The sequence below is a fragment of the Gobius niger genome, assembly GCF_951799975.1.
Source record: "Gobius niger genome assembly, chromosome: 12".
Lineage (NCBI taxonomy): Eukaryota > Metazoa > Chordata > Actinopteri > Gobiiformes > Gobiidae > Gobius > Gobius niger.
In genome coordinates, this window is record NC_136863.1 from 15,059,081 (window position 1) to 15,083,380 (window position 24,300).

A 24,300-nucleotide genomic window follows, 5' to 3' on the forward strand; every position below is an offset into this window, starting at 1 on the left:
GCAAAGGCGGTATGGCCACAAAGTCAAAGTCATAAGAGAACAAGTTTGCCAGTGTCTCAAACATTTCCATGAAGGTTATCTATACATTAACAACGTGATTTGGATCGCTGGATCATTGATAAGTAATTGATAAGTATCAGTATTGTATAAAATATGAAAGTGGATTTGTATGAATATATCCATTGAAATACTATGTTGGGAGACCAAGGCCTAGTAGCTTGATAAAGTCAATTGATTTCTGTGTGACCTGTATTGAGACATCAATGATCAATTACATTTAATTGAGCCTTGTTCATTAAATAGTGATGAGGTATTGACCAAACCAATCCATTTCGCACATGGCTGTTAAATGTACTATTGTTCCATTTTGTCAGAGCCCCAAAACTAAAACTACACCAGCACATTACACTCGAGAAAAGAAGCAGTGTGGGGTATCAGTGACTGTCAGGTCTGCTCACTGCAGCTTTGTAAATGGAACTTGTTTTATAAGTAATCTTTTGTATGTTCATTTTGGCATTGCATAAAAGGTCATCAGCTTCAAACATAAGTCAATAAAGCTGGCACAACTTTCAAATTTACGTAAAAGAAGAATGATAAAGTGCAGGCTACTGTGGAGCTGAGGCCAGTCCCTGAACCATGCAGTACTAATTTATTATTCAATTTCCTCACAGTAAATGGAAAAATCCCCAGAACACGCTGAAAATATTAATGTGTGACGAGCAGCACCAATAGATTAAGTCTAACTCCTGGTTTGAAGTGTGTCTCAGCCGGACCACCTGTAGATGCTCATTACACTGAGACTGAGGAGGCCACACTGGGACTGTGCTATCAAAGCACCAGACTCATCCTGAAGGAATTCAGCTGTAAACGTGCTCTCTCGGGGAAATCACTGGGAAGAATCGCAAAACACACCGTTTTACACACAATACTATGCTCAAAACAAACACTGTTCTATTCAAGCTCATTTTGTAAAACTACACATTATCTGACGGTCTCTAAAAAGAGCAACAATCGATTGTGTGTTGTGGTAAACTCACTCCACTGGCCTCTGGTTAAAATACATGATCCTGCCAGGAAGCATGAAATTACTTCCTCCAAAGCATCAGAGTGGACATGCGAACATTGAGAAATCCCATTAGTCTGATGCAGCTTCAAACATTAGAGGTGATGCTATGATTTCTTTCATGTATTTATTTATTTATGTAATGGTTTATTTGATTGGGACAGTGCATGTTAATGAACATGCATAACACAAATAATCCAGTATTGCTAACTGGACTTGTAGTCAAGCTTATTGCAAACGTAATAGTACAAAATATATACTTTTTTGTGTTGTTTTTACTGCATAATTGCGCATAATTTCCCTGTGAGGTTATTTGAGTTCTTAGCATCTGCCGGCCTGAGGTTGTAAAGTCTTATGCAAACTACTCGAGATCCTGTTTCATGTTACACTGTTTTACATGAACGCAGAAGGCTTTTCCAGAGGTAATGAGGATGGGTGCCAAGTGAAAGAGTGCACTGCAGCCCAAAGGGCAGACCAAACTACATTAACTATTAAACTCTGCTTAAACGGAGAGAAATTCACTTAGTCTACTCCACTTCTCCGAGAAAGACGGTGCATTTAATCAAAAAGTAACATGTTGACTAAAGAAATATGTTTACTGGACTGTGCAACAGTGTAATGTATATAATGTAATAGCTTAAACAAAAAAGTGAAATTGCTGAAGGAATTTGATTATTTGCTATTAGCTGTCCAAGGAATTGACTTTATAGTTTAAAGGGACTATACGTTTAAAAATGTTAAAATTAAGTATTTTCCTCCCCCTACATGTTCCAACAATGTCCTAATGTGTAGAATGAGCCCAGACCTGTTCACCACAACTGCCTCTAAAATCCTGCACTGTCACTAAAAACGGTGTTGCTTCGGCCCGAAGTGCCGTCATGCACGAGCTTAATATAGAAGGTGCAGTTACACATATGACCTGAGGTGGCAGTAGTGAGTATAAAATGGCTAACTTGCGTCTAGCCCCTTTAAAGTGGCTGCAGTTTTTGGTAACTTAAAAAAGGTGTTGCTTCAACCAATGACTAATGCTAATAAACATATAACCTCATATCTTCTTAAAGTGAAGCAACCACACGGGAGGTTCACATAAGGCAGGGCTTTGCGTGTGGACGAAGCAGACGAGTTTTAATCAGTTGAACCTGCTCGTGTCAGATCTCCGATAACAGCTCAGCCGAGGTCAGTGCTTCCCAAAGGAGCGATTTAATGCCTTTTTGACCCCCATACATCACTGGCAAAGGGAGGAAGGATTGCCAAACAAGCAATACTCAATCCAAATGATGCAAACCTTTATGTTATTTCAAATACAGACTGTCTTCATTCAGCTAAAAGTGCTAATTCATCTTTTGTTGAAGTCCAAAAGTTGACTGATATCCTTGTTTGTCAACCAGAACCGTGACAACACTTTCAGCTATTGTCTTCTAACAGCTATTCGAGCCAGTATAACAAATGAGGCTGATGGTGCATGCAGGGACAAAACAAAGAACTCATTTGTAACTATTAGCTCTGGTCCCTGTGACTGCCTCAAAGGGAGAGTGTCTACGCCACCTCCATCATCTCTGCTACTTACTTGGGGAGATATTTCACATTCACATCACGGAAAACGGGATTGAGGCACAATGCATTTCGTTCAGCTCAGTTACGCCAAAGAAATGGGAAACTTTAAGTGTCTACTAAGTGCGAGGACAGATGCAGAGAGAAACACAGCAGATTTTTGATGCCCTGTCGACACCACTGTGTTCTAGTGCACACAGAATAGAACAGAGGACATGGCAAAGACAAGGTGCCTCCCCGGGGCTGCAACTCTGATCCGATTATGTTTTTTTCTATTGTTAATATACAAGTACTGGATTACACACAATGCCGTACACGTTTAAAAGTAGAGATGCACCGATCCAGCTTTTTTGCTACCAATATCGATACTGGGGTTTGAGTATCTGCCGATATCCGATATTTACCGATATCAAGAGACTTTCTTAAAAGTGGCTTTCTCTGAGTGAAAAATGTAATTGACACTTTTCTACATTTTAGGAATGACATGTCATGCTGTCACAGATCAATTATCAATTATATCTATTGATAAACTAATGGATAAACAACAAGGATCACTGGACTTTTCTACACTAATTATCCTTGGGTATATGGTAGGCTAGGTTACATTAATATAAACAACTCAAATGAAGTGATCTGATCATTACAAATATCTTCTAGATCAGTTATTTCTTAAACTAAAATACAAACACTTGGCTTCAGCAGTGGTTATTTTCTTTTATTAGGCTTCTTTAGGTATTTCTATCATACACCCACTAGCTTTAGCATGCCATTGCTAGCGCGGCATTTTGCGTCGCGATCAAAAATATGTTTTTAAGGCTTTGAGAGCCAAAACTGGCATTGGTTCAGTATCGGTTCAGTATCGGATATAAATCCATGGACCTGTGATTTCAAGCACGTACAGACATTATACCAGCCTATGGTGGGACAGAATGTTTGGATTATAGCGCTTTGCACTGTGCATGAGAACAAAGGGCTGTATGCTGTTCTTTCTTCAGTGCCGTGTAGTATTGATCTGCTGCAGATCTGTCCCTTCTCCGCACATTCCTCCTGCTGTGGCTGCACCAAGAACCTCTCTGTCATCTCATTTCACAGAACCAGAGGGAGCACTTGAACAAATCAATTACCAGCCTTTCACTTGTGAGGTTTATTGGAGGCCACTGGCTGCACGACACCTCAGCACAACTCAGCGAGCCTTATGTGAAATTTTAAAATGTAGCGGTATAGATCGCAACAAATAAAAGCAACCGAGCAGCATTTTCTGGAGCAATGTCAACTCGCAAAACAATAAAGCACAGTTCAGAGGTAATACACTTTTGTTGACATTTGTTGATAAAGTGTCAGTTCACGAGCAGAGACTACTTTCACTTTAAAAAAAAAAACAAGCTCAGCCAAAGGAACGAATTTGCTTCTTGGTAGTGAATGTCAGTCTTAATCCCAATCAGAGCACATCCCGAAAATGAGCAGTTTTCTCCGGCGCAATCACTCCACGCTTTCATTTAGAAAAGCAAAGGACTAATCTGTGCTAAACCTCCAGAGATAAACAGTGTTGAGCACAGAGCAGGTGCTTTCTTTTGGTCGTAAATCTCGCAATTATGAGACAAGCCGATTGTCAGCTGCCGACGTTGGTCTCATAAAAACAGCCCAAATCCAGATCAAATAAACTCAGTCCTACTCTACAACAGCTGTAAACACATCACAATAATGCACAAGTGAGCACCGTAAAGCCTTGTAAAGAAAAAAATAATAATACAAATGACCTTCTGGCATCTGCTTCTCAATTATTACACTCACTTGTAACACCAAAAATGTAAATCTGTGCATTTTCATTCCATACACAGTTGTATAGAACAAAACTTGTCATAACAAAAGCGTTGACTGAATAAACACATCACATATGAAATTATGAATGCCCTACAAACTTTGCTGCAGAGCTCCAGGCTGCCTTGCTTGGCTACAGTGCTCCGGTGACAATGATCTGGACTCATGGATCAGCTGAGGTTTCTCACTTGCTACACTTGCATCAGAACAGCTTCAGTGAACACACTCCCAGCTACGCCACATATGCACTCAGGTGTCAACACTACACCGGTTGTAGTGATGGATGCTGTTTCTAAAAGGGACGACTGTTGGTACACACTGGTTCCAAGCAAAGAGGAGCTGATGTGAATTCTCAAGCATTTGTCCGTTTCACCATATTCTAGGATCTGTACGGCTGTTTCTGCAGAAGAATAAACATATTTGGAGCTGAACACCCAGGACGGAGGATATTCAATATTGTACAGCAAGGTTTGCAGTTATCAGACTGTAGGAGAACTCAATAAGCCATGAACTCTGAATTAAACTTAAAAGAGGATTTATATTATCAGTTACGTTACTCAGAATTAATTTCATACATTTCTATGAAACCAATATGGGAAAGAAATCTTAGAAATGTGTCTTCTGTTTCTATTGTTTGATATTACCCCCCAAACAGGTGAGAACCAGGAGGATTGGATTTAGCAACACAGCAGGTTTAGTTTATACCGTATTTAACCAAAAGGATTTTTCTTTTGACATGGGCGAGCCTTAAAAACTTCAGCCAACGATAATTTCTCTGACTGGTTTACGCTGCATTTGATAGTCCAGCACTGAAATAACTTTCAAATTCACCAGTGCAAGAAAACTTTCACTCTTATCTATCTTGGAAAGAAACTGATAAGACTCGGGGACACTTGCAGTTCAAGAACTCAATGAATATGAATATGACTAACAAATTAAACTGCTAATTAAATGCAAATTAAGTATCCACACACATATCAGTATGAGTCCTGCCAAGTCATCTGTTCATTCTGACAGCTATTATCAATCATTTGTCTGTGCATTTGCTCACCAAATGCCTCCGGCTATGGACCACATGAAATCGCACATTTCATTTGCTGATTTTCTCATACTGTGTCCTTGTAAGTAAAAGGCACAAATCATATCGAGTTCTCATTATGAATGTAATCCTGCAGATGAATAAGAATTAACAAGGTAGAAGGAACAGGCAATATCCTAATAAGAGCCTGCCATCTGTGCGTTCAACAATGGTGGATTACACTTGTGCTAAATCAATAGTGGATGAATGAGCTCCCAGCAGTCGCCTGAAGCCCCTGAGGAGAATAAGGCGCCCATGTGCTGTTCTGGAGGTGACATAATGATGGCGCTACATATTGTCCAAACAACAGTGTCTCAAGAGAACTAGAGGCAGCACCCACAGCCGGCTGCTTCAGCTCCGCTGTCATGTGGAGAGTCATCAGCCCCATCCATCACCCAGAGTGACAGCAGCGGCGCATTAGCAAACATTTAAAAAAAAACTACAGAATTACAAAGCAGAGACACAGGGAGTACTTCTAGTCATTTTATCTACACCTCAGGCTGATAATGTGGCCTGTTTACACTCCAGCTGTGGGATGCTACTGTATCAGTTTTCAACTCAAAAGATGAGAGAGAACTGACATCTCCAGCCTGTAGTGGAGGAGAACGTACGCCACTGAATGGTCACATTCTCTGGAGTCTTCTTGTTCCTCATGCTTCGATACAGCTTGTTATTAGTAGTCACTTCAATTTAAATACAACTGATGTGCTTAATTAGAGATGTATTTTTCTTGAGAGGCCACATTATTCTGTCAAAAAATGCGATCACCCTGAAAATCGAGGGCTACTTTTCACCAAAAACAGAACACACTCCACTCCTCTCCAAGCTAAACTTCCTTTGCGGATCAGAAAACAAACTAGCCCAACAGTGTGTATCCACCTCCTGCTGAAGAGGAAGACCTCACTTGCTGGAACAGCCACATGGGGTAAAAGTCACACAGGCAGAGGTCAGTGATGTGGAGAAACATATGGCCGCAGATACTTGGGGTCAGCGCTCAGCCCAAACAAAGCTTTGAGCGCAAGTCAGCAAACCGTCACCATCCCATCAATCGGCCGCTCATGTGAAGTTATTCATAATGACAGAGTTGGACGCGCATGTGAAATCCTATACAACACAAGCTGTTAGCCATCTGCAGAGATGTCAGCCTGTCTGCAACACCCAGCCATGACAAGCTACATTAGCCACTTCAATTTACACCACGCTTGATTAGATTTACTCAGACTCACTTATCGGCACAAATCATCTGTAACGGATCTATAATCTAAGAATTATTGAAAAATTGGATAAGTGGAAGTAAATTTGGCTATTCGTTCATGCATTCATTCATTCAAGACAGAAATTTAAGGTAATAATCAACTCAAGAGGTATTTTTCCAAAAGAAGTTGTGAGAGAAAATACACTACAGAGCATTATTTTCGATCACATTTTTACACAGTATTGTATTATTGTTGAATGTATGCTATTCATAATTGTTAATTGATTCAAACACATGTTCAGTTTTGTGATTCCTCCTTTTCTTTGTACAACATGTTCCATTTATTTATTTATCTATTCATTTATTCATCGGTGTAACATGACAACCCACTCTGAGGAAACAAAGTGAAGAAGGTGCACTTGACGACTCCTGGGTTGGTTTCTTCATAATACTGTAAAACCTCATAAGTCTTTAGCAGTGAGCCCCCCCTCCGCTGAGATTACAGCCCTGAATCTCTTCAGCTCCTGCCTCACAGTGTGCTGCAGTGTGTTTTGGCAATGTTAATGTGCAGTAAGCATTTTGTTACATTAAAACAACAACTTGAGCTAGATTCTTGGTCTTGTTGCAATAAACTGTGCAGTTCCAGTGAGAGGCTTAAGACTTTCTCTGAATAACGTAGGCACACAAACAAACATGCTTTCTCTTTGTTCTCCTTCTCAGGTGTGAGGGAGAAGGCCATACTGACGTCGGATCATAGTCAATGGTTTTGGTGGTGGAAGCAACTACACAAGAACTACGCAAGAAACGATGAACAGACAACTTTTGATTAGTATATTCCAAAAAAAAGGATCTACCATATGCCAATTCCAATGTCCTCTCTTACCCTTAAGAGTATGTTCTTACCTCCTCTGTTGATGCCTCTTCGTTACCAACGGTAGTAGACGACTGGCCTGACCCCACGGTTTCACTTAGCCACAGTCAGGAAACACAAGACACTGTAATCATATTTGAAAACCTCTCAAGCCGCAGCAATAACAGACTCAGAGAAATGATCGCGCTGGACCTTGGAAAGAAACGCGGGCCGATCACGAAAAGAAAGATAACAAGACTTTGGAAATTTGCGATAATGGGCGAATCGGAGAACTGGCTTAACAGTTATGAGGATAGGTCCGCAGACGAAACATGCCTTGTGGCTATATAGGATGAGTACTGCTTTAATTACACACACTAAAATGTGGCACTCAATGATTTTTGGCAGGAAAAGCTAATGGCTAAAGTCCAGTCTAGTAACCATCTTTGAAACGTGTCAGGCTGCAATTCCCATGTGCCCCCGACAGACAACTTTATGCTCAAGCCACACATAAGGTTAGCATACTACGAACATAATGTCGCTTCTGTTAGCTTTAGCTGTGAATTCTCAACTCTGCGGTGTAATTTCCTCACACCAACCAGAGCATGCAGATCTATAATTAGCTCTGACAGGGTTATTTCTGACAATTCAGCAATAAAAAAAGCCAGAAAAAGCAGGTCTTGATTATCATGCGTGCAACTGGACAAATGGTCTAATTCATTGGGAGAACAGAGGGACCACACAGCTTCTTTCTCACAAAGGACCAAACTGTTGCCCCCGCAGTGGTCGGCTTGTGTCATAACCTTATTGAAATGAGCCAGTCCTCCCCACAAAACATGGGAACTGATGCGGACAAGGCCAGTAAACAGTAGGAGAGCCATCACTTGTTAAAGGTGTAACATATTAGTTCAAACTATGTGTGTAAGGAGGGGGTCTCTGTTACATTTGTCACCCCCTCATATCCACATGCCCTTTAATCCTATTAATATTGTATGAAGAGGGCCAAGAGCTTGAGAGTGGCCAGAGATTAAGGCCCATTAGCCAGTATTAGCCCTACAAATCCAAACCCATGTCTAGACCCATTAACAACTTAGCCCCAAGGAGTCAAATTATCGGGACCATGTCTGACAGCGTGAATATAACCTTAGCTCAACGGCTATTACTTATGTTATTATGTGGTGTGTCTAACCAAGAGCTGTTATGCATTTAGTGGAAAAAATGACAAATCATTTTTAATGTTACGGATCTCTTCAGAACACCAAGTTAATTGTTTTCATGCTTGTAATGGGTTTGGCTTAGTCACTGAATTTGCCATTAAGACAAATCGTCAATTTCATTGCTGCTGGCTGCTGCTACAAATGTGAGCACAATGTGTGGGCTATAAACCAAATGGTGCATGAAGCAAGACTATACTGCATTTTGACTTTTAACTAAGAGAGAAATGTGCATGTAACTACTGTACATATGGCTAGCTCTTTATCCCTGCACTGCAGTGCATACCAGACGGGCGATTACTGAGCATCACAGATTTCGGAGCTTGCCTTGACCTGGTCACAGCTCACCGTGCATTCAGAGCTGTGAATGCCCTTCTTCACTGTAGCAGCATGTCACAAATGGCAATCAGTGCAAGCAGCCACTGGAGTGAAGTGAACAAGGCAACCTGACAGAGAGCTCCAGGAATCAAAGAGAATCTTGTAGCTGCACATTGCTCAATCACATCCATATCAGGTCATAGAAGCATTCTGCAGGTATTTAGGTCTGATTTATGGGTCGTGTATCAAAAGGGTCTAGACAACATCTGGGGCCTGATCCTGCCGCGAGTTCATTGGAGCACAACTGCAGGTATATTCTCTGAACTGGCAAAGAAAAAGTGCTACATATTTTAGCCTTTCATTATTTGAAAAAGGCCTCCTAAGGCTTTCTCTCATTGACAATAGATAACAAGACTGTTCTGAATGTACCAATAAAGGACAACCTCTGTTTTAACAACAGGTTTCTGACGTTTAAATGTGTGCACTAAGCACTTACATAAGGTTAACAGCTGTTAACCTTATGTAAGTAGTTGTAACAGTAGTTATGAGGAAGGATTCTGCCCATCAGACTATCAAAGCACAATCTACCTTCCATTCAAGGCCTCAAGACAAGATCATAAAAGCCCTTGACCAAAAATGGTAGGACAAAGGAAAGGAGGTTCACGCTGGGGTTCACGCAGAATCCAGGATTTAGCAGGAACATCCATAGTTTCACATGTTCGGAAGATAACCAGTAAACTGCAGATGTTTTTCTCTGTCTCACCACAGGGTTTCCAGTCCAAAGACCAAATGTCCAGGAGGGGAAATTCAATAAGAAGCATGATGAAGCATTGCAAGTGTCCAAAAACAACGGGAAGAAGAATATCATAAAAGCTGTTTCCGACTAACCCAAGAATGAACCCACCCCTTGCAAGTTACTCTTCTGGCCCACATCATTCACGCCATGTTTGTGGAGCAAAAAAGCAACTCGAACATATCCTTTCTTCATTATTTGTTTTGTCACAAAATAAATTCCAAGGTAAATTTGCAAATAGCATATCCAATGCAGGCTTAGATGATAACTTTGGAAAATGCAAAGAAACGATAGATTTGTTAAAGCAGGCTCATCTTCCCACAAATTGACACTGCAGAAACACCTTCCAAAATCTCCAATTGTTGTGGGAATACACATTGGAAAGAGCTCAAAAACACACACATACAGTAGCTTTGAAGACAGTGTAAAGTTGGTGTAAAAGAGTGTAAAAGATATAAAGCTGACAAACAAAGATACACTCACTCGCGTCAAGTGATGAAACTCCCTGGTGGTTGTAAAGACCATCAAAGCAACCAGCTATAGCAAATAACAATCAATTAAAACATTAAGCCAAAGGGGGTAAAAAAGCCATTTCCTTTTTTCAGTAGCTGTCTCACCCCTCAGGTACATTAAACTCCTGGCAACGTTACGCAAACCATTTGGATTGACTTCTTACTGTGGCTTTCCGCCCTCACTATACAGGGACTGCTTACCAAATGAGACCATCTGGAGGCAGTCACTGGTTGATGAGAGCTGGAGGCCTGGACCACTTCAGGGGATGAGTTGTTGGAAGGAAAAGTGGTAGAAGCTGCAGGGAAGGAGACGCAGAGGAGAAGCTTGGACTATCACGCCGTATTGTGAGTGTCTCTGTAGGCAGGACGGTAATTACAGGGCACAGGGACTGACTGGATATAGGGGGGAAAAAACAGAGATATCTAGACTGCACGGGAGCCGCCCATGGGTCCTTGACATGACCACAATGTTTAACAGTTTATCCTTCAGCGCAGACTAAAAGCCTGTGTTGCATTCATAGACACCGCGTAAGGTCTGGATTTTGGGGGAATTTATCTTGACTGAACTGAATAGCGAGGTAAACCAGCCATGTCTCCCTGTTCTACATACCTCTGATCAGAGTTATAGCTGGCCATTGATTAAAAAATATTTAAAGGAACAGGCCACCATTTTTCCAAACTGAGATATGTTCTTACCTGAACTAAGACGAGTTGATGCGTACGTGTCTGGTTTTTGTGTGTGCCCATGGTAGAGTTAGGTCGCTTCTAACTTCATGCAGTTCGGAGCTACTTCACCCCCATTTGGAGCTATATGAACATGCTGGGAGAGGCCAAATGCCAACAACATCTTTGGTCTTTTTGCGCGACTGAGGGCATACAGTGCTTCCATACTGTGATATGTTCTTACCTGAGCTTAGACGAGCTGATACGAACCAGTCTGGTCTTTGAGTGTGCTCGTGAAAGAGCGTGGTAGCTTCCAACTTCACCCCCATTTGGAGCTATATGAATATGCGGGGAGAGGCCAAATGCTAACAACATCTTTGGTCGTTGTGCTTGGCTGAGCGCACGCTCAAAGACCAGACAGGTACGCATCAACTCGTCTAAGCTCAGATAAGAACATATCTCAGTATGGAAAAATGGTGGCCTGTTCCTTTAAAGACATGTAAGAAGCACATAAATCTAATACTCATCCTATTACTTGTTGACATGTCATAAAGACACTTTATCACCAGTAGTAGTGAAAAGATCAAATAAAAGGGTCCACTTTTTTTTTAACTGCTCTAAATAATAATACACGTGGGGGGGAAAGGTACAAGAGATGGAATCTCCTGTGTAGCCTTTTGATCATCTTGCACAAACCACCATCAGAAACAATCTTTCAAAATCTCCTTGGTTATTATAATTTCATCAAAGCGAAATAAGGGATGAAACGGAACATTGCCAGTTTTCTCCACAGTGGAGTTGTTGGAATAATTAACACTGTCTCAATGGCAATGTGTGGCTTCTTTGGCGTCATCACATCTTCACAGACCATACCGCCTTCAGCTTAACCGCAACTTACTGTACCTAATAAAGCTTTCCGGACAGGCCGTAGCCCCACTGCCTGAGCGTTGTAAATCATGCATCAATGTCAGAGGAGAACCATGTCCTTCACCCAGACCTTCACACTCATCACCCTCCAACTGTACACTGCAGAGGCTTGAGAAATGATGTGCGACCCGCACTTCCCATTCATCAAACTCTGACAAGGAACAATAGTCCATGAAAACCAGTGAGCATGCTGGGAGCTGACAAAGGTTTGGCTGTAAGTATTTTGTTTTCTCCTGGAAAAGTGCACAAGCTGTTGAGGCTAAAATGAGTGAACAAATTGTGCCTCTATATTGAGTTTTATTGCAACATACCCTTTATTTAGTTTAAGATTGTCAGATAAACCTTCAACAAACCAAGACAGTTTTAAAATGTCGGACACAATCAATCTGATGTTCCACACAGTTCACCAAGTTTGTCTCCTCAAAGCTCACCGCCACTCTATATTGCCTTAGCATCTCTCTCTTGTGCCTCCTCAGCGTGCTCTAACGGAGCATTACAGCGGGCCACAGATATGAAGCATATGAAGCATGATCCCCATTCTACAGAGCAGGTGTCAGGGCTGTGTGTGCGCTGATGATGAGTGCGACCAGGGGAGTGAGAGGAAATGCTCCCCGAGGCGATATGGCATTGTGGAGCACACGCGCCGCTTTTCTACACTGTCGTTTTTATGAAGGGAGGAGCGAATGGATGACTGCAGGGTCAAAAACTGCTTAGTACAGAGGTCTTTCTTTTTTTTTACAGCCAAGAGATAACATTTTCACTGTAAACACTCACTTTTTATCTTTGTGGACCCAGGACAGCAGTGTTTGATATGAATGTAAACACTGATGTTGATAAAACTGAAGGTTACACATACATTTTCTGAAAAGGGAAGAGAACAAGAGAATAATAATAATAATAATAATAATAATAATAATAATAATAATAATAATAATAATAATAATAATAATAAAATATAAAACAGCAAACATTGTGCTTGCTGTATTCATTTAGCAAAGAATGGAAGCCAGATGCCCTTCCTGAAAAAATTATCTCCCTTCATCCAAACATGAGGCCTCAAATCTAAATCCAGTCTCTACATTTATATACTTAACATGTCAAATTAGTCCATGTTGCACAACTTTTAAGAGCCTGAAGGGACAGGGACGGCTCAAGTCTGAACCAACGTGCACAACATGCAGCGGTTAAAGACAGATAAGGCTGAATGACAGAGTGCACAATAACAGAAAATATGTCGAGCTGTGAAAAAACATAAAATTACTTTTATTTCAATTGGCTGCAATACTGTCTATTATAAGGCACGCAGAAATTTGGTCTTGATAAATAGCGTTAACGGCTCATTGGTTCGTTAGGACTAGGATTTTCTCTTTGGCAGTGCTGCAGAGGCCTTTCTCTCCTCTCCTCTCAGTTCAGTCGCACCCTGACAGCTTTATGGAAGCAATTCAACATGTTTCGAGGGAGCAGACTGCCAGAATCATCTGACCTAAGCACTAGGACCTAGTACGGCATGGCAATAATCCAGCTCAATAAAAGCCGCAGGCCTCCGCGAGTTTTAGGTGAGGCAGGAAGTGTTTTATTTACAAAGTGGTAGAAATAAGGAAATTAGGGAGGGCATAATGTGTGAATCAGTTGGTGAGTGAGGTGAGAAATGCCAAAGCCTCTGAACTATGGTAAAGGTTATGAAGGTTTTCCAAGTTGTGTGTGTTTCATTTTTTTCATTCTTTGAGGTTGCCTATATGACTTGACAGGGGAACGACATTATCATGTGACCTATAGACAACAATAAAACGTGTCCTTCCATAGCGGTATATTGCAATTTTAAGTAACTCCTTTTGCATTAGTCGTAATATATCACTACAATCACTGAGGTCTTCCATTTGACGGAACACTTTGATTGCCAATACAGCCGAAAACAAAAATGAGTGGTAACTTCAAAATTGACTATAATTCAGATTCAGAAAATATATATATATATAAACATATGATACAATTTATAACTAAACGGCTCTCAAGGGTGTTTATTAATTGATTATTGAAGCCCTAGATTTTCACCTATAAGTAAATAGCGCTGGCAGACGAGGCCATGTGCAAATACTAGGTCACTGTGTCTGGCTTTATATTAGCTCTATTAGTGATCTATATGGCAGCAGACGGGTGATGCCTCTGACCTATCTGAGCAAACATGGAGAGTGGGGCTGGAGCCACTACAGCTGCTCAGCAACATTTAACAGCCTTAATCTCAACACTTTTTTTTTTTTTTTTTTTGAAACAAATGAAAGTGTGTATAAAGTTGCATAAGGAGTTTTCAAAAGGATTTCTATTCTTCCACACACCACAGCTCTCCGCCTAAACTTTCACACTTGGGAAACACTTTTGACAGAGACCGAGGGTACAGAATTGTAGAAAGTGTAGAAGCAAAATGTGCAATGATAAAATCTCTACAGTTTAATCATGTTGCCTGACCTGTAGTCCAGCGACATTCAGCTGTAGACTCCACAAAAATCAGTCATTCCACAATAAGATAGAATGGGTACAACTTCACAATCTCATACAGGCTTCTGGTATGACATTATGAAAATATTCATATCTGCAGCCTACAGTGGAAACTTACAAAGTGGCTACATAGTGTCTAACAATGCAAAGTTAGGCTTTGATCGCGCTGAAATCATACACAAAATTGGAATTTCTTTTCCACCAACGAGCGCGTGGCACTTGAATGAATGAACCTCGTAACGCGATCACTGTTGGAGCACACATTTCCCCTCCGCAGGTGAGCGGTTCAGGACTCAGGAGACAAGAGGAGCCGGCGTCAGTGAGTACGATATGGATGGATAGATGTCGCTCATTCATCCCAGTGTACGTACCTGTCATCGTAGCAGAAATCGGCACTCAGTGTGTTGACGTACAGGAGCAGAGCCACGGCGCTGCACACCAATTCCTCGTACATCTCTAATTATTTTTCTCGCAAACTCCAAGATAAAAACAGAACGATAAACAGCGAAGGTGCCAAGCCCAAGCAGCGTTTCCCCTTCAGAGTGGCCCGTCTTTGTCAGGATGTGTCCGCGAAAACAAGTCCCCCCATCATCACCATCATCATCAACCCCGCTGGAGTGCACAAAGTGGATAATCCATGAAGGGTGTTCGCGTGTCTAACCCATCTTGCGTAAAGAGGTGGAGAGGGCGCTTTCGTGGGGCAGATCGGCGCACTACTTCTTCTTCAGACGAGTGGGCAAAAAAACACCGGTCCGTTCGTGGCTGGATGGGTGACAGCGAGACGCACGCCGACCGTCGCTTCCTTCCTCGGCAGCGGATCAGCTCTGACGCTCAGCCGCTGCTCTGTGGGGAATGGACGTCGTGATTTGGAGCGACGTCAAGCGCGCGCCGGTAGGGCAACGGCATCCGGTTTGACTCCCAAAAATAAGTGTGTTGTGGTTCATCAAAAAATGTAAAAAACAGAATCTCTGTAGATGAAGCAATTTTAAATAAAGGGGGAACTCCAGTGCATAAACTAGGCGGTGCTCGTGGCATGATTTTGAATGGTTCTAGTATTTGTTGAATATAAAGTTTTTAATTCAAATTTCTGTCCTCCTTTATGTGCCTTCTAATTTAGAGCGGCTTAAGGCATGTTTGAATCTTATTTTAAGTGAAGTCCTGTTACAGACCTTGTTTGTATTAGTTTTTAGTTTGGAAAAATTACTTGGGGGATGAAATTTACTGGGTGGTGTGACAAGTTAATTGAAGAAAAAAAAAGGGGGGGGGGAGAGAAATCATGTTTATATGGCATGTACAAACCTTGTTGGACTAAAACACCCATCGTCAAACAGTTGGATTATATATTTCAGTTCTTTGATCGATCATTTTCGCATATTAATTGAAACGTAGATATTATTTACTCTGATAACTCACTTCCGTCCCGCGTCGTCCCATGTGCGTTAACTTGACGCTGTTGTTGCCCATGAGCGCGTGTGGTTTGTAGATCACAGCGCATGCGTTATCTCTCCCACTGAGCACTCGAGGATAAATCGTACTACATACTGCACGGGCCCTTTCTCGGGGTCACTTCCCAGCACTAACGGCAGTCCATTAAGCGGAGATGGCGTGGATGCGTGGAGACTTGTCACTGGACTGTGTAGCAGCTCCCATCACCCCATTACCATTACTGTGAGTGTAATTAAGGGATTTCTAATTCCCCTTTGACTTGGTAACTTAATGAATGTTTCTGTTAGTGCTTTAACTGGCCTCGCAGTCCCCACGGTAATCAGGCAAACAAAGAAGTTTATGTAACAACCTATTGCTAAATGTATTAATAACACAGAGAGCAGGTCAACAGAAGTCTGAAGGGGGAAAAAATCCACACTGTGTGATGGATTGAAGATCCAGATCAATAAACCATTGAATATTCTGACTCATCTCTCAGGGCGGGAATCTGACTGATCTTTGATGGTGCAATAAGAAAGGACGATGTTGTAGATCTGGAGAATCAACGATCACTGTTTCTTCAGGTTTTTTGAGAACCAAAATCCCTTGTCAATTTATATGCACGCGGGCGTCACATGACTTTAATCCTCAGGAGGCGCTGCTCATTCTGTCTCCATTATTTCACTCTGAGTTAGTAGCAGCGTCTTGCCTAAAAAAAAAAAAACCTCAAGATTACATGGCAGGCAAAAAGCTTTAAGGGGTAAAACAGATTAGAACAGAATATAAAATGTAGAATATCAAAACGTGCAGAGATTATTGCACGTAGTTTTGCATAGTAGTTATTGCACATGAGTTACTTTCGTGTTGTACAGTCTGACAGCAGTAGCGCTCCTTCTTACACGGAGGGTGTCTCAGTCTTCCACTGAAGGAGCTGCTCAGCTATACAGTCCCGTGCAGTGGGTGGGAGGTGTTGTCAATGATGGATGTGAGCTTGGTTAATACACTCCTGTTCCTCACCTCCTCCACTGGTGTTTATTTTGTCTTGAAGCTAATGGCTAACAGTAAATAAAAATGAAAGTCCGACCTCAATAACGTTTCCTGCAGTCAAGAATTTGCATCCAATGTAATGTTTTTAACACCAGCGACTTCCCATCAGTATCTCACTGTCAGTGAAGTTTTCTTGAACTGATTTGTGCAAGACATCGCTAATTCTTATTGGGACAGGAAGCAGTGGCACCGGAGATCGCACTCGTAAGTCACGTGTCATTTGCGTGCACAGAGCTTATCCTTTGTGTTTGTGTGATAGTGTTTTCAGTGAGAGCATCTATTGCATTCACTTGATGTATACACTTTAATTCGGGAGCATAGAGCGATAATAGTTTTCAACAACCACATGTGGAATCAAAAGTGCAAATCAAATGCAAAACTGAAGAGGACATTTGTTTTTTGTTGCTATCTGAAACTTGAGTCATCATATCCTGTTTGACGTCTGCTGTATGGTCTATTATCATTTAGGCAAACCTGGATCTATGAAAGGTGTATCTGCACTTTCTAACAGTGCAAACCTACATGGTGCTTTATCTCTCTTACTGTGCGTCAGCAATGTACCATATCGTCTAATCTCCATGTATCCTGACAGTTTAGTGAAATTACTGGGGCTCTGCACGGCATAATTACATGTTCTGGCCTAAATGCCCCACACACCATGGAACAATCTGTAGTGTGGTGGGAGTGGATCAATGCTGAAGGCAGGCCCACTTCACTCTGGCTTTTCAACTCTTGACTTAACTCAGGGATGATTACAATGTGGAAAAACTGGCAAGTTACCAACTGAAGCATAAGGTAAATTAACTTGCAAATGATTCCAAGAGAGTTGAGAAACAGATGCGATCCTTTGCCACCTATTGTGTTTCGGCAGCAGAATATTACTAACACTCTTTTGGGGAAACATGAGATGATTATTCTGAATTAGAGTTTTCATGTCCCAGAAGCTTGCGCAGCAGTTCACCATCAGCGCTAAATTACTTTGCTCTTTAGCGTCCTTTGTGGACTCAGATTTTCAGATTTTAATTGTGCCTTATTTTCATTAGGGGCATGTTTGAAATAGTATTACAATTATATTATATTGGTTTGGATTTATTGAGTGCAAAATACCCACAGCCCTTTAGAAATGGGGGTGATAAGTTGCAAAAATGGTACTTCACAGTTAGTTATAGTTATCATGGTTCTTGTTCTTCTTCATCCATCAGGTCGTGACCAAATCGACTAGGCATCTCCATCTCGTCCTGTCTCTTGTCGCAACAAGACAGTTCTTCAGAGTCATTCCCAGTTTTTCCAGCACATTGTCCAGCCATCTCGTTTTAGGTCTTCCTCTGCCTCTCTTTCCCTCCATGGACCCTTGCATGATGGCTTTCTCCAAACTATCGTCCGCTATGATCACATGTCCAAAGAAGGACAGTCCTGTTCCTCTCTATTATGTTCATCAGAGATATTTTCACTTGGATTTCTTTCAGGACCCATTGGTTTGTTTTCTTCACTGTCCATGGAACACATTGAAGCCTCCTCCACGTCCACATTTCAAAAGCCTCTATTCTCTTTCTGTCTGCCTTTTTTATAGTCCAACTCTCACCTCCATAGGTCGCCACTGGAAAGACCATTGTTTGGACTAACCTGATCTTGACTGATTTTGAGTTTGCATTGCGATAAATCATACTGCCGAGGAAATTAAAGTTGTCAACAATTTCAAGACTCATCTTCCAGTTTAAAGTCCTCGATGTCATCTGTTGTCATCTTTGTTTTCTTTACATTGAGCCTCAAGTCTGCTGCTTCACTTGCGACTTTCACATTTTCAAGCAGACGCAATAGATCGTCTTTATTGTTCGCCAGTAGGGTTGTGTCATCTGCATATCTCAGATTATTAAGATTCCTACCTCCAATTTTTATTCCATTTAGGCTTTCTAGATTAGCATTTCTCATGGTTATAGGTAGCATTATGGGTGCCATAAATGAACCAGTATAACTAACTGTGAAGTACCACATTAGGTGTAGGTACCATAGATGTACTGCAGTAGTTGTCTTGGATGTACTATAGTAACTACATAGACTTACTGGGTCATATTGTAAAATGTAACATGTGTCAGGAGATGGATGCTGCGTGTCAGATGATTGATTCTCAGAAAATCATCTGCACTGATAATTCTGCTTTTCTTGTTGTAAAAAAAATAGTTGAAACTTTCCCAGCATGTTGCTTGATTTCTGATCTAATATGTGAAGTAAAAAGATGTTTGGCATTGCAAAAGGAGATGTATGAGAACGGAGGGATACTGCTATTTATTGGGAGAAAAACACAATAAAAAGACAGAATGGAAGAACAAAGAGCTGGTTCTGTCTATAAATGCATAGCATATGAAACAAATATTTCAGATTATATAGGAGACCAATGACCAATATGTCAACTGGGAGCTATAAATAAAAAAACTGCAAAGTACAGCCAAGTGTGGCATCTGTTTATGCTATATAGAAAGCCATTGTCTGAGGAATGCTGTGGCTTTCTAAAAATTCCCAATACCCTTGCAAAGAGAATAACAGAGACAGAAGATCAATGAGTAAAGTGCAAGCACTGATGGCAAATGTCCGACTAGTGCAGAGGTAACTTCACCATGCGTGGAGCCTGCTGCCCGTCCTGGCAGCTCCACAGTGTCATAGAATTACACAGAGAAGTCTTTCCATGGACGATCAAACAGTTCAAATCAGTTCAAAATGTCAATCAGAAACCTCTGCCCTTTTTAGTATAACACTGTAGCAAGCAGACTCTCAATCTCGCTCATACAGATTCTATAAGGAAAATATTTATAATGAGCACATTTCCCTTGAACCTGGGAACCTTTAGTGGGAGTTATACTTTGGGTGGAAGTAGAAAAGCATGATATAAACAAGACTATTTTTATTTGCCATCTTTTAACAGCCGCAGACCTCCAGAAACATCAATTTAGATATTTATGTTTATACTGTATGAAGTCTTTGACACTGGTGAGAAGCACAGTTGATTAATGGTAATGTGTTTAACAGTGAATATGTAGAGCCAATATTAGAGTATCCAAATGTCCTTTGTTGCAGTAAAATCAGAGTCCTCTGTGTTTGGGGAATTTCTCTTGAAGCTAAAAGCTAACATGCAATAAATCATTGAATAAAAATAAATGGCCAAATAAGATTTAAATTTTAAACTATAGACACGATTTTTACACAGATTTATTCATATGTGCAGCACTATTTAAAACTAGCTAACATGGGCGTTAAGCTTCAAAACAATCTTGCTACAAGTATTTTCTCAATATTTACTGCATACTATCAAGCCTGGACTGGAAACTACTCACCAGTGCGAACTACTGACTTAGAAAATGTGGGCAACTTTAATGTGAGGCTGCATAATATTTATAGAAAATTATATCATATTTGATATTGTGTGATAACATTGTTCAGACCGATGCATTTTTATTCAGTAAATTCAAAATCCATTACAGCTAATTAAATACTATAATTGGATGAAAACTGCTCAGTTTTCAAAAGCTGTAAAGGCAGGTGGAGCAGGAAAGCGCACGGGCAACAGACACAGTTATTCTGAATGGATAAAACAGCACATTTTAAAGTGTAACATGAGCCCTCAACTCAGCCCATGAAGAGGTTTTAACTGGTGCCAGGATGTGGGCACAGACCGGAGTGTGGTGGCATGGATCAGGAGCCATTCCCATCCGAAGACGGCGCATGAATGATGCGTATGTCTCTGGGAGTGTAGACATGAAGGTCACATGGCCTGCAGGATTCACCGGTACCAGACTGTAATCTTTGTCATTGACGTCTCACAGCAGATCACTCTGCAGAAATAAAAATGAAATGTAAATATCCCCCATCCAGTTGCTCACAGACACGTTTTCAAAGGGGGCAGAACACCACCTTGAATAGTGCGTTGCAAAAGTTATAGCAATGTCACATGTGTAAGAAAGAGCCTTGACCGCGAACTAGGAAACTGATGATGAAGTCAATCCATCAAGATGCAAAATGACAGAATGGCCATCACGCTTGATAAACAGTAAGAGAATGCTTGTTTGCAGAAGGTGTATTGTCTCAACTATCAGTGTGTCTTTGTTATCTAGATGTCCATTTGAAAGCCTTTTTAGCTAAGTGTGTCCTGTCAGGCTCCTACAAATCACTCTCAAAAGACTCATGCATAAAAGCAGTGGTGGATAGGCCATAGCATCAGCAGTCCCTTCAGTGGTGGACGTAAACATGCTGTGATTTATATGGAGTGAACACATGGACTGACACGAGCTCACAGAATACTAATGTGCCAGACATGGAACTTGCATACAAATGTTTCCTCTCTGGTCTTTGCTAACTCTATTCTCACAGCATTTTCCCCTCCTCCTTCCGTGTTCTGTTTCTGGCCTTAATTTGTCACGTTCACACAACAAGACAACACATGGTGGACCAATCTGACCGTAGCTTTTTGTTTTCTGGATCCTCAGTGTGCAGCCCGAGAATTTTTCATAACTCTTGACAATGTGTTATCAAATATTGCACATTTATTAGTACATTATTTAAAGGCAGGGCAATGGAAGGACACGATGCTGACAGTTGCATCTGCCACAATATCTGTTACACTGTTGATACTGTAATCTTAAATTTTGGCCCTCAGTGATGCTCTGTGATTTCTGTGCACAGTCTGTGACACAGGCCTTTTAATCAGCTCCTTCTTTCAGCACCAGGGCCGGCTCCAGCAGCGGATTTTACTTCCCATTTCTAGATTTTACTTGTAGGCTTTATTGGACAAGACAGCACAGGGTGAAAGGCAGGACTTGAACCCACAACACTGAGGACAGAACAGAGTTGCTTTATCATTTCTGAGGACACACAAATAGGCCATAATGCTGCTGTTGTGGAATTTCCCTTCTCTCAGCATAGCTTTAAGCTAAAAATAGATGATATAAAACTTGTAAAAAATTGAATCAGCATGTTCTGTACGTAATCAAAGGTATTTGCTGTTTAAGTGATAGATAAGATCTTTCTTAGGGAGAATAATCTTTTTTCCCCCCCTTTTTATAACACTTGGGGGGGGGGGGGTTCGGTATTTCAGATTAAAGAAAATTACTCAACATCAAATATGTCAAACTGGTATTTGCTTGATCTTCCATAAATCTCACAGGTTTAAATTTATTGGACGCTTCTCCTTTTCAGCATACCTGTCCCCAGAAACAGATGTGCAAAAGTTTATAAAAATATCTAACCCTTCTTTTGTGAGATAGGCATTTATAAGCAGAAGACAGGTCGAGTGGTGGAACTAATGTTTAGAATGGTGTGGCTCATTTTCATTTAGTTGTTTTATAGAGAACTAATCGAGTTATAGACAACTCAACAGATTTTATGCTTTATAAACCAATTCCAAGTATTGGTGTATGGGTCAGCATAAGTACAGCAGTACTAAGTGATTGTATTTCTTTAGTGAAACATCTTGAGGTGTTTAATCTCATCAAGCCTTTTGAGGCTGCTCTGTTTCCTTTAGAAGTGGTATGAACTGAGTGGGCTGAACACACTCCACCCATGTGCAGCATGGCACTGAGCCTGTGAGAAACTAATCAGCCCAGAGTGAGGACCTTTGATGATGTATGTGGTCTTCAAAGTGCAGAGGTGTTGGTTACAGTATGCCACATATAGTACAGGACGTAAATCTCTTTACACTGAGCTCAATAAGAGCCAACAGTGGAATTATCAGGAGAATTTATTATCTTAACTGTTTATGATCTTCATCCGTATGCGTGTGAGCAGATATGATCATATTACTGTCCCACAAACATTCTTCAAAGTGCCCCCAGGAGTGAGTCATCCCAAATTGGTTCCTCTGTGAGGCTCCAGATTACTTGTTACCTCACTGTGTTTCCTTATATATGGAGTGCTCATGCCTATAGGAAACTCAGTCACTTGTATGTGAGTCCCTTTGATTAAGATCCACACGTACACCTTCAGGGGTTTGGGGTCCTGTAAAGTTTTGGTTAGAAACAACATTCAAAAATGTGATTCTACGCCCCCCACTCAGTAACACTACAGAGCCACTGTTCATCTGCAACACCCTGAGCACATCTGGAGCACATCTTCACACCAGAAACACACCGCTGATCTCACTCTCATAAACTGGAGATGTACACGACCGCACTGCGTTATCTCAATGGACAAACATCTCAAAATTAATACGGTGCAAGTTGTGCAACCAATATTTCCCAGAGAAGATGTCAACAACAGCGGCTGATAAGGAAATGGCTTTACTGTGGATACAACACCTCTTTGGATTCTGGATGGTTTTGTTTTAGACTCATAGTACTTAGCTTATTAAAAAAAAAGAAAAGGCTTGTCAGGGCTGCTTGTATGAGATAGATGCTCTGAGCTGACTATAAATAAAACGATCCGAGGCAGGAGCTTCTCTGAAACATGTGGGCATCAAAGCGATGTTAAAAAGCCTGCTGTTTCAGATGGCACATCATTCAACTGTTAATAAAAAATGTAAGGTAAAAAAAGTATTGTTATTGGATTGTACAGTAAGAATGTGAGTAGCGCAAGATGAGCTTGGTGTGTTTCCCAATAGGATTGCATCATTTATTTAATCAACACTCCCTCGGTGCCCTCCTCCACTGATCCTCACAAGGGATGGCTGGGATTGTTTTGAATGGTGGGTCCTTGAAGTAAAATCATAAAATTGGAAAAGTGAAAAATAGTATTTATTATTATTAGTGACACTTTTGAGTAATAAAAGCTCAAAGTGAATGACAAAACCTTTTTGGGTCTTTGAGGTTGTGAACGACCCAGGGGGCATGGCCGCAGGTGTTGCTATATCTGAGAAATAAAATCATACTCATATACTCTATACATATATCACATTGCACATCCTGTTTTTGATTTGAACATTCTCTAGAGTTCTTCTTATTTTTTGTGTAATTTTGTGCTCCCACCTGTACTTTACAGAGGGTATGGCTTATCTAAATGAGATGTAAATGAACCCCCAGCAGAGAGAGGTGAGAACTGCCCAAACTTAAGCGGCCGTTTTCGCCCCTTTGAGATATTTTGAGTTCCTACATTCAAATTGCCACAGCTTCTCCAAATATGAGTAGATTTCCATGTGTTACACATTGTTGTAAAGCTTGGAGACTACACTTCCATAACCTGTGAATAACTCAACATGGACCAAACCCTACTTCTGTCCCTCGTTCTCATGATTGGTCACATTTTTTCAAATATCTCCTGTGATATGAATGACTGAGGCTTTCTATGTTCAATTAGTGATGGCCTCCCAAGACTTCCTAGGCCTTCAGGGAAACCTTGCATCGAAAAATGGTCACGAGTTTGTACACCTTCTTT

General features: G+C 41.0%; 1 protein-coding gene across 1 annotated transcript in view; it reads right to left on the bottom strand.

Moving 5' to 3' along the window:
- Window positions 1-15,323, bottom strand: part of tmtc2b (transmembrane O-mannosyltransferase targeting cadherins 2b) — a 74,104-nt gene extending 58,781 nt beyond the window's left edge. The window contains exon 1 of the mRNA XM_079568276.1: window positions 14,847-15,323. Coding sequence (XP_079424402.1) covers window positions 14,847-14,929 — 83 coding nt within the window. The 5' untranslated portion in view covers window positions 14,930-15,323. The remainder of the gene's footprint in view (window positions 1-14,846) is intronic.
- Between the last annotated feature and the right edge of the window lie 8,977 nt (window positions 15,324-24,300).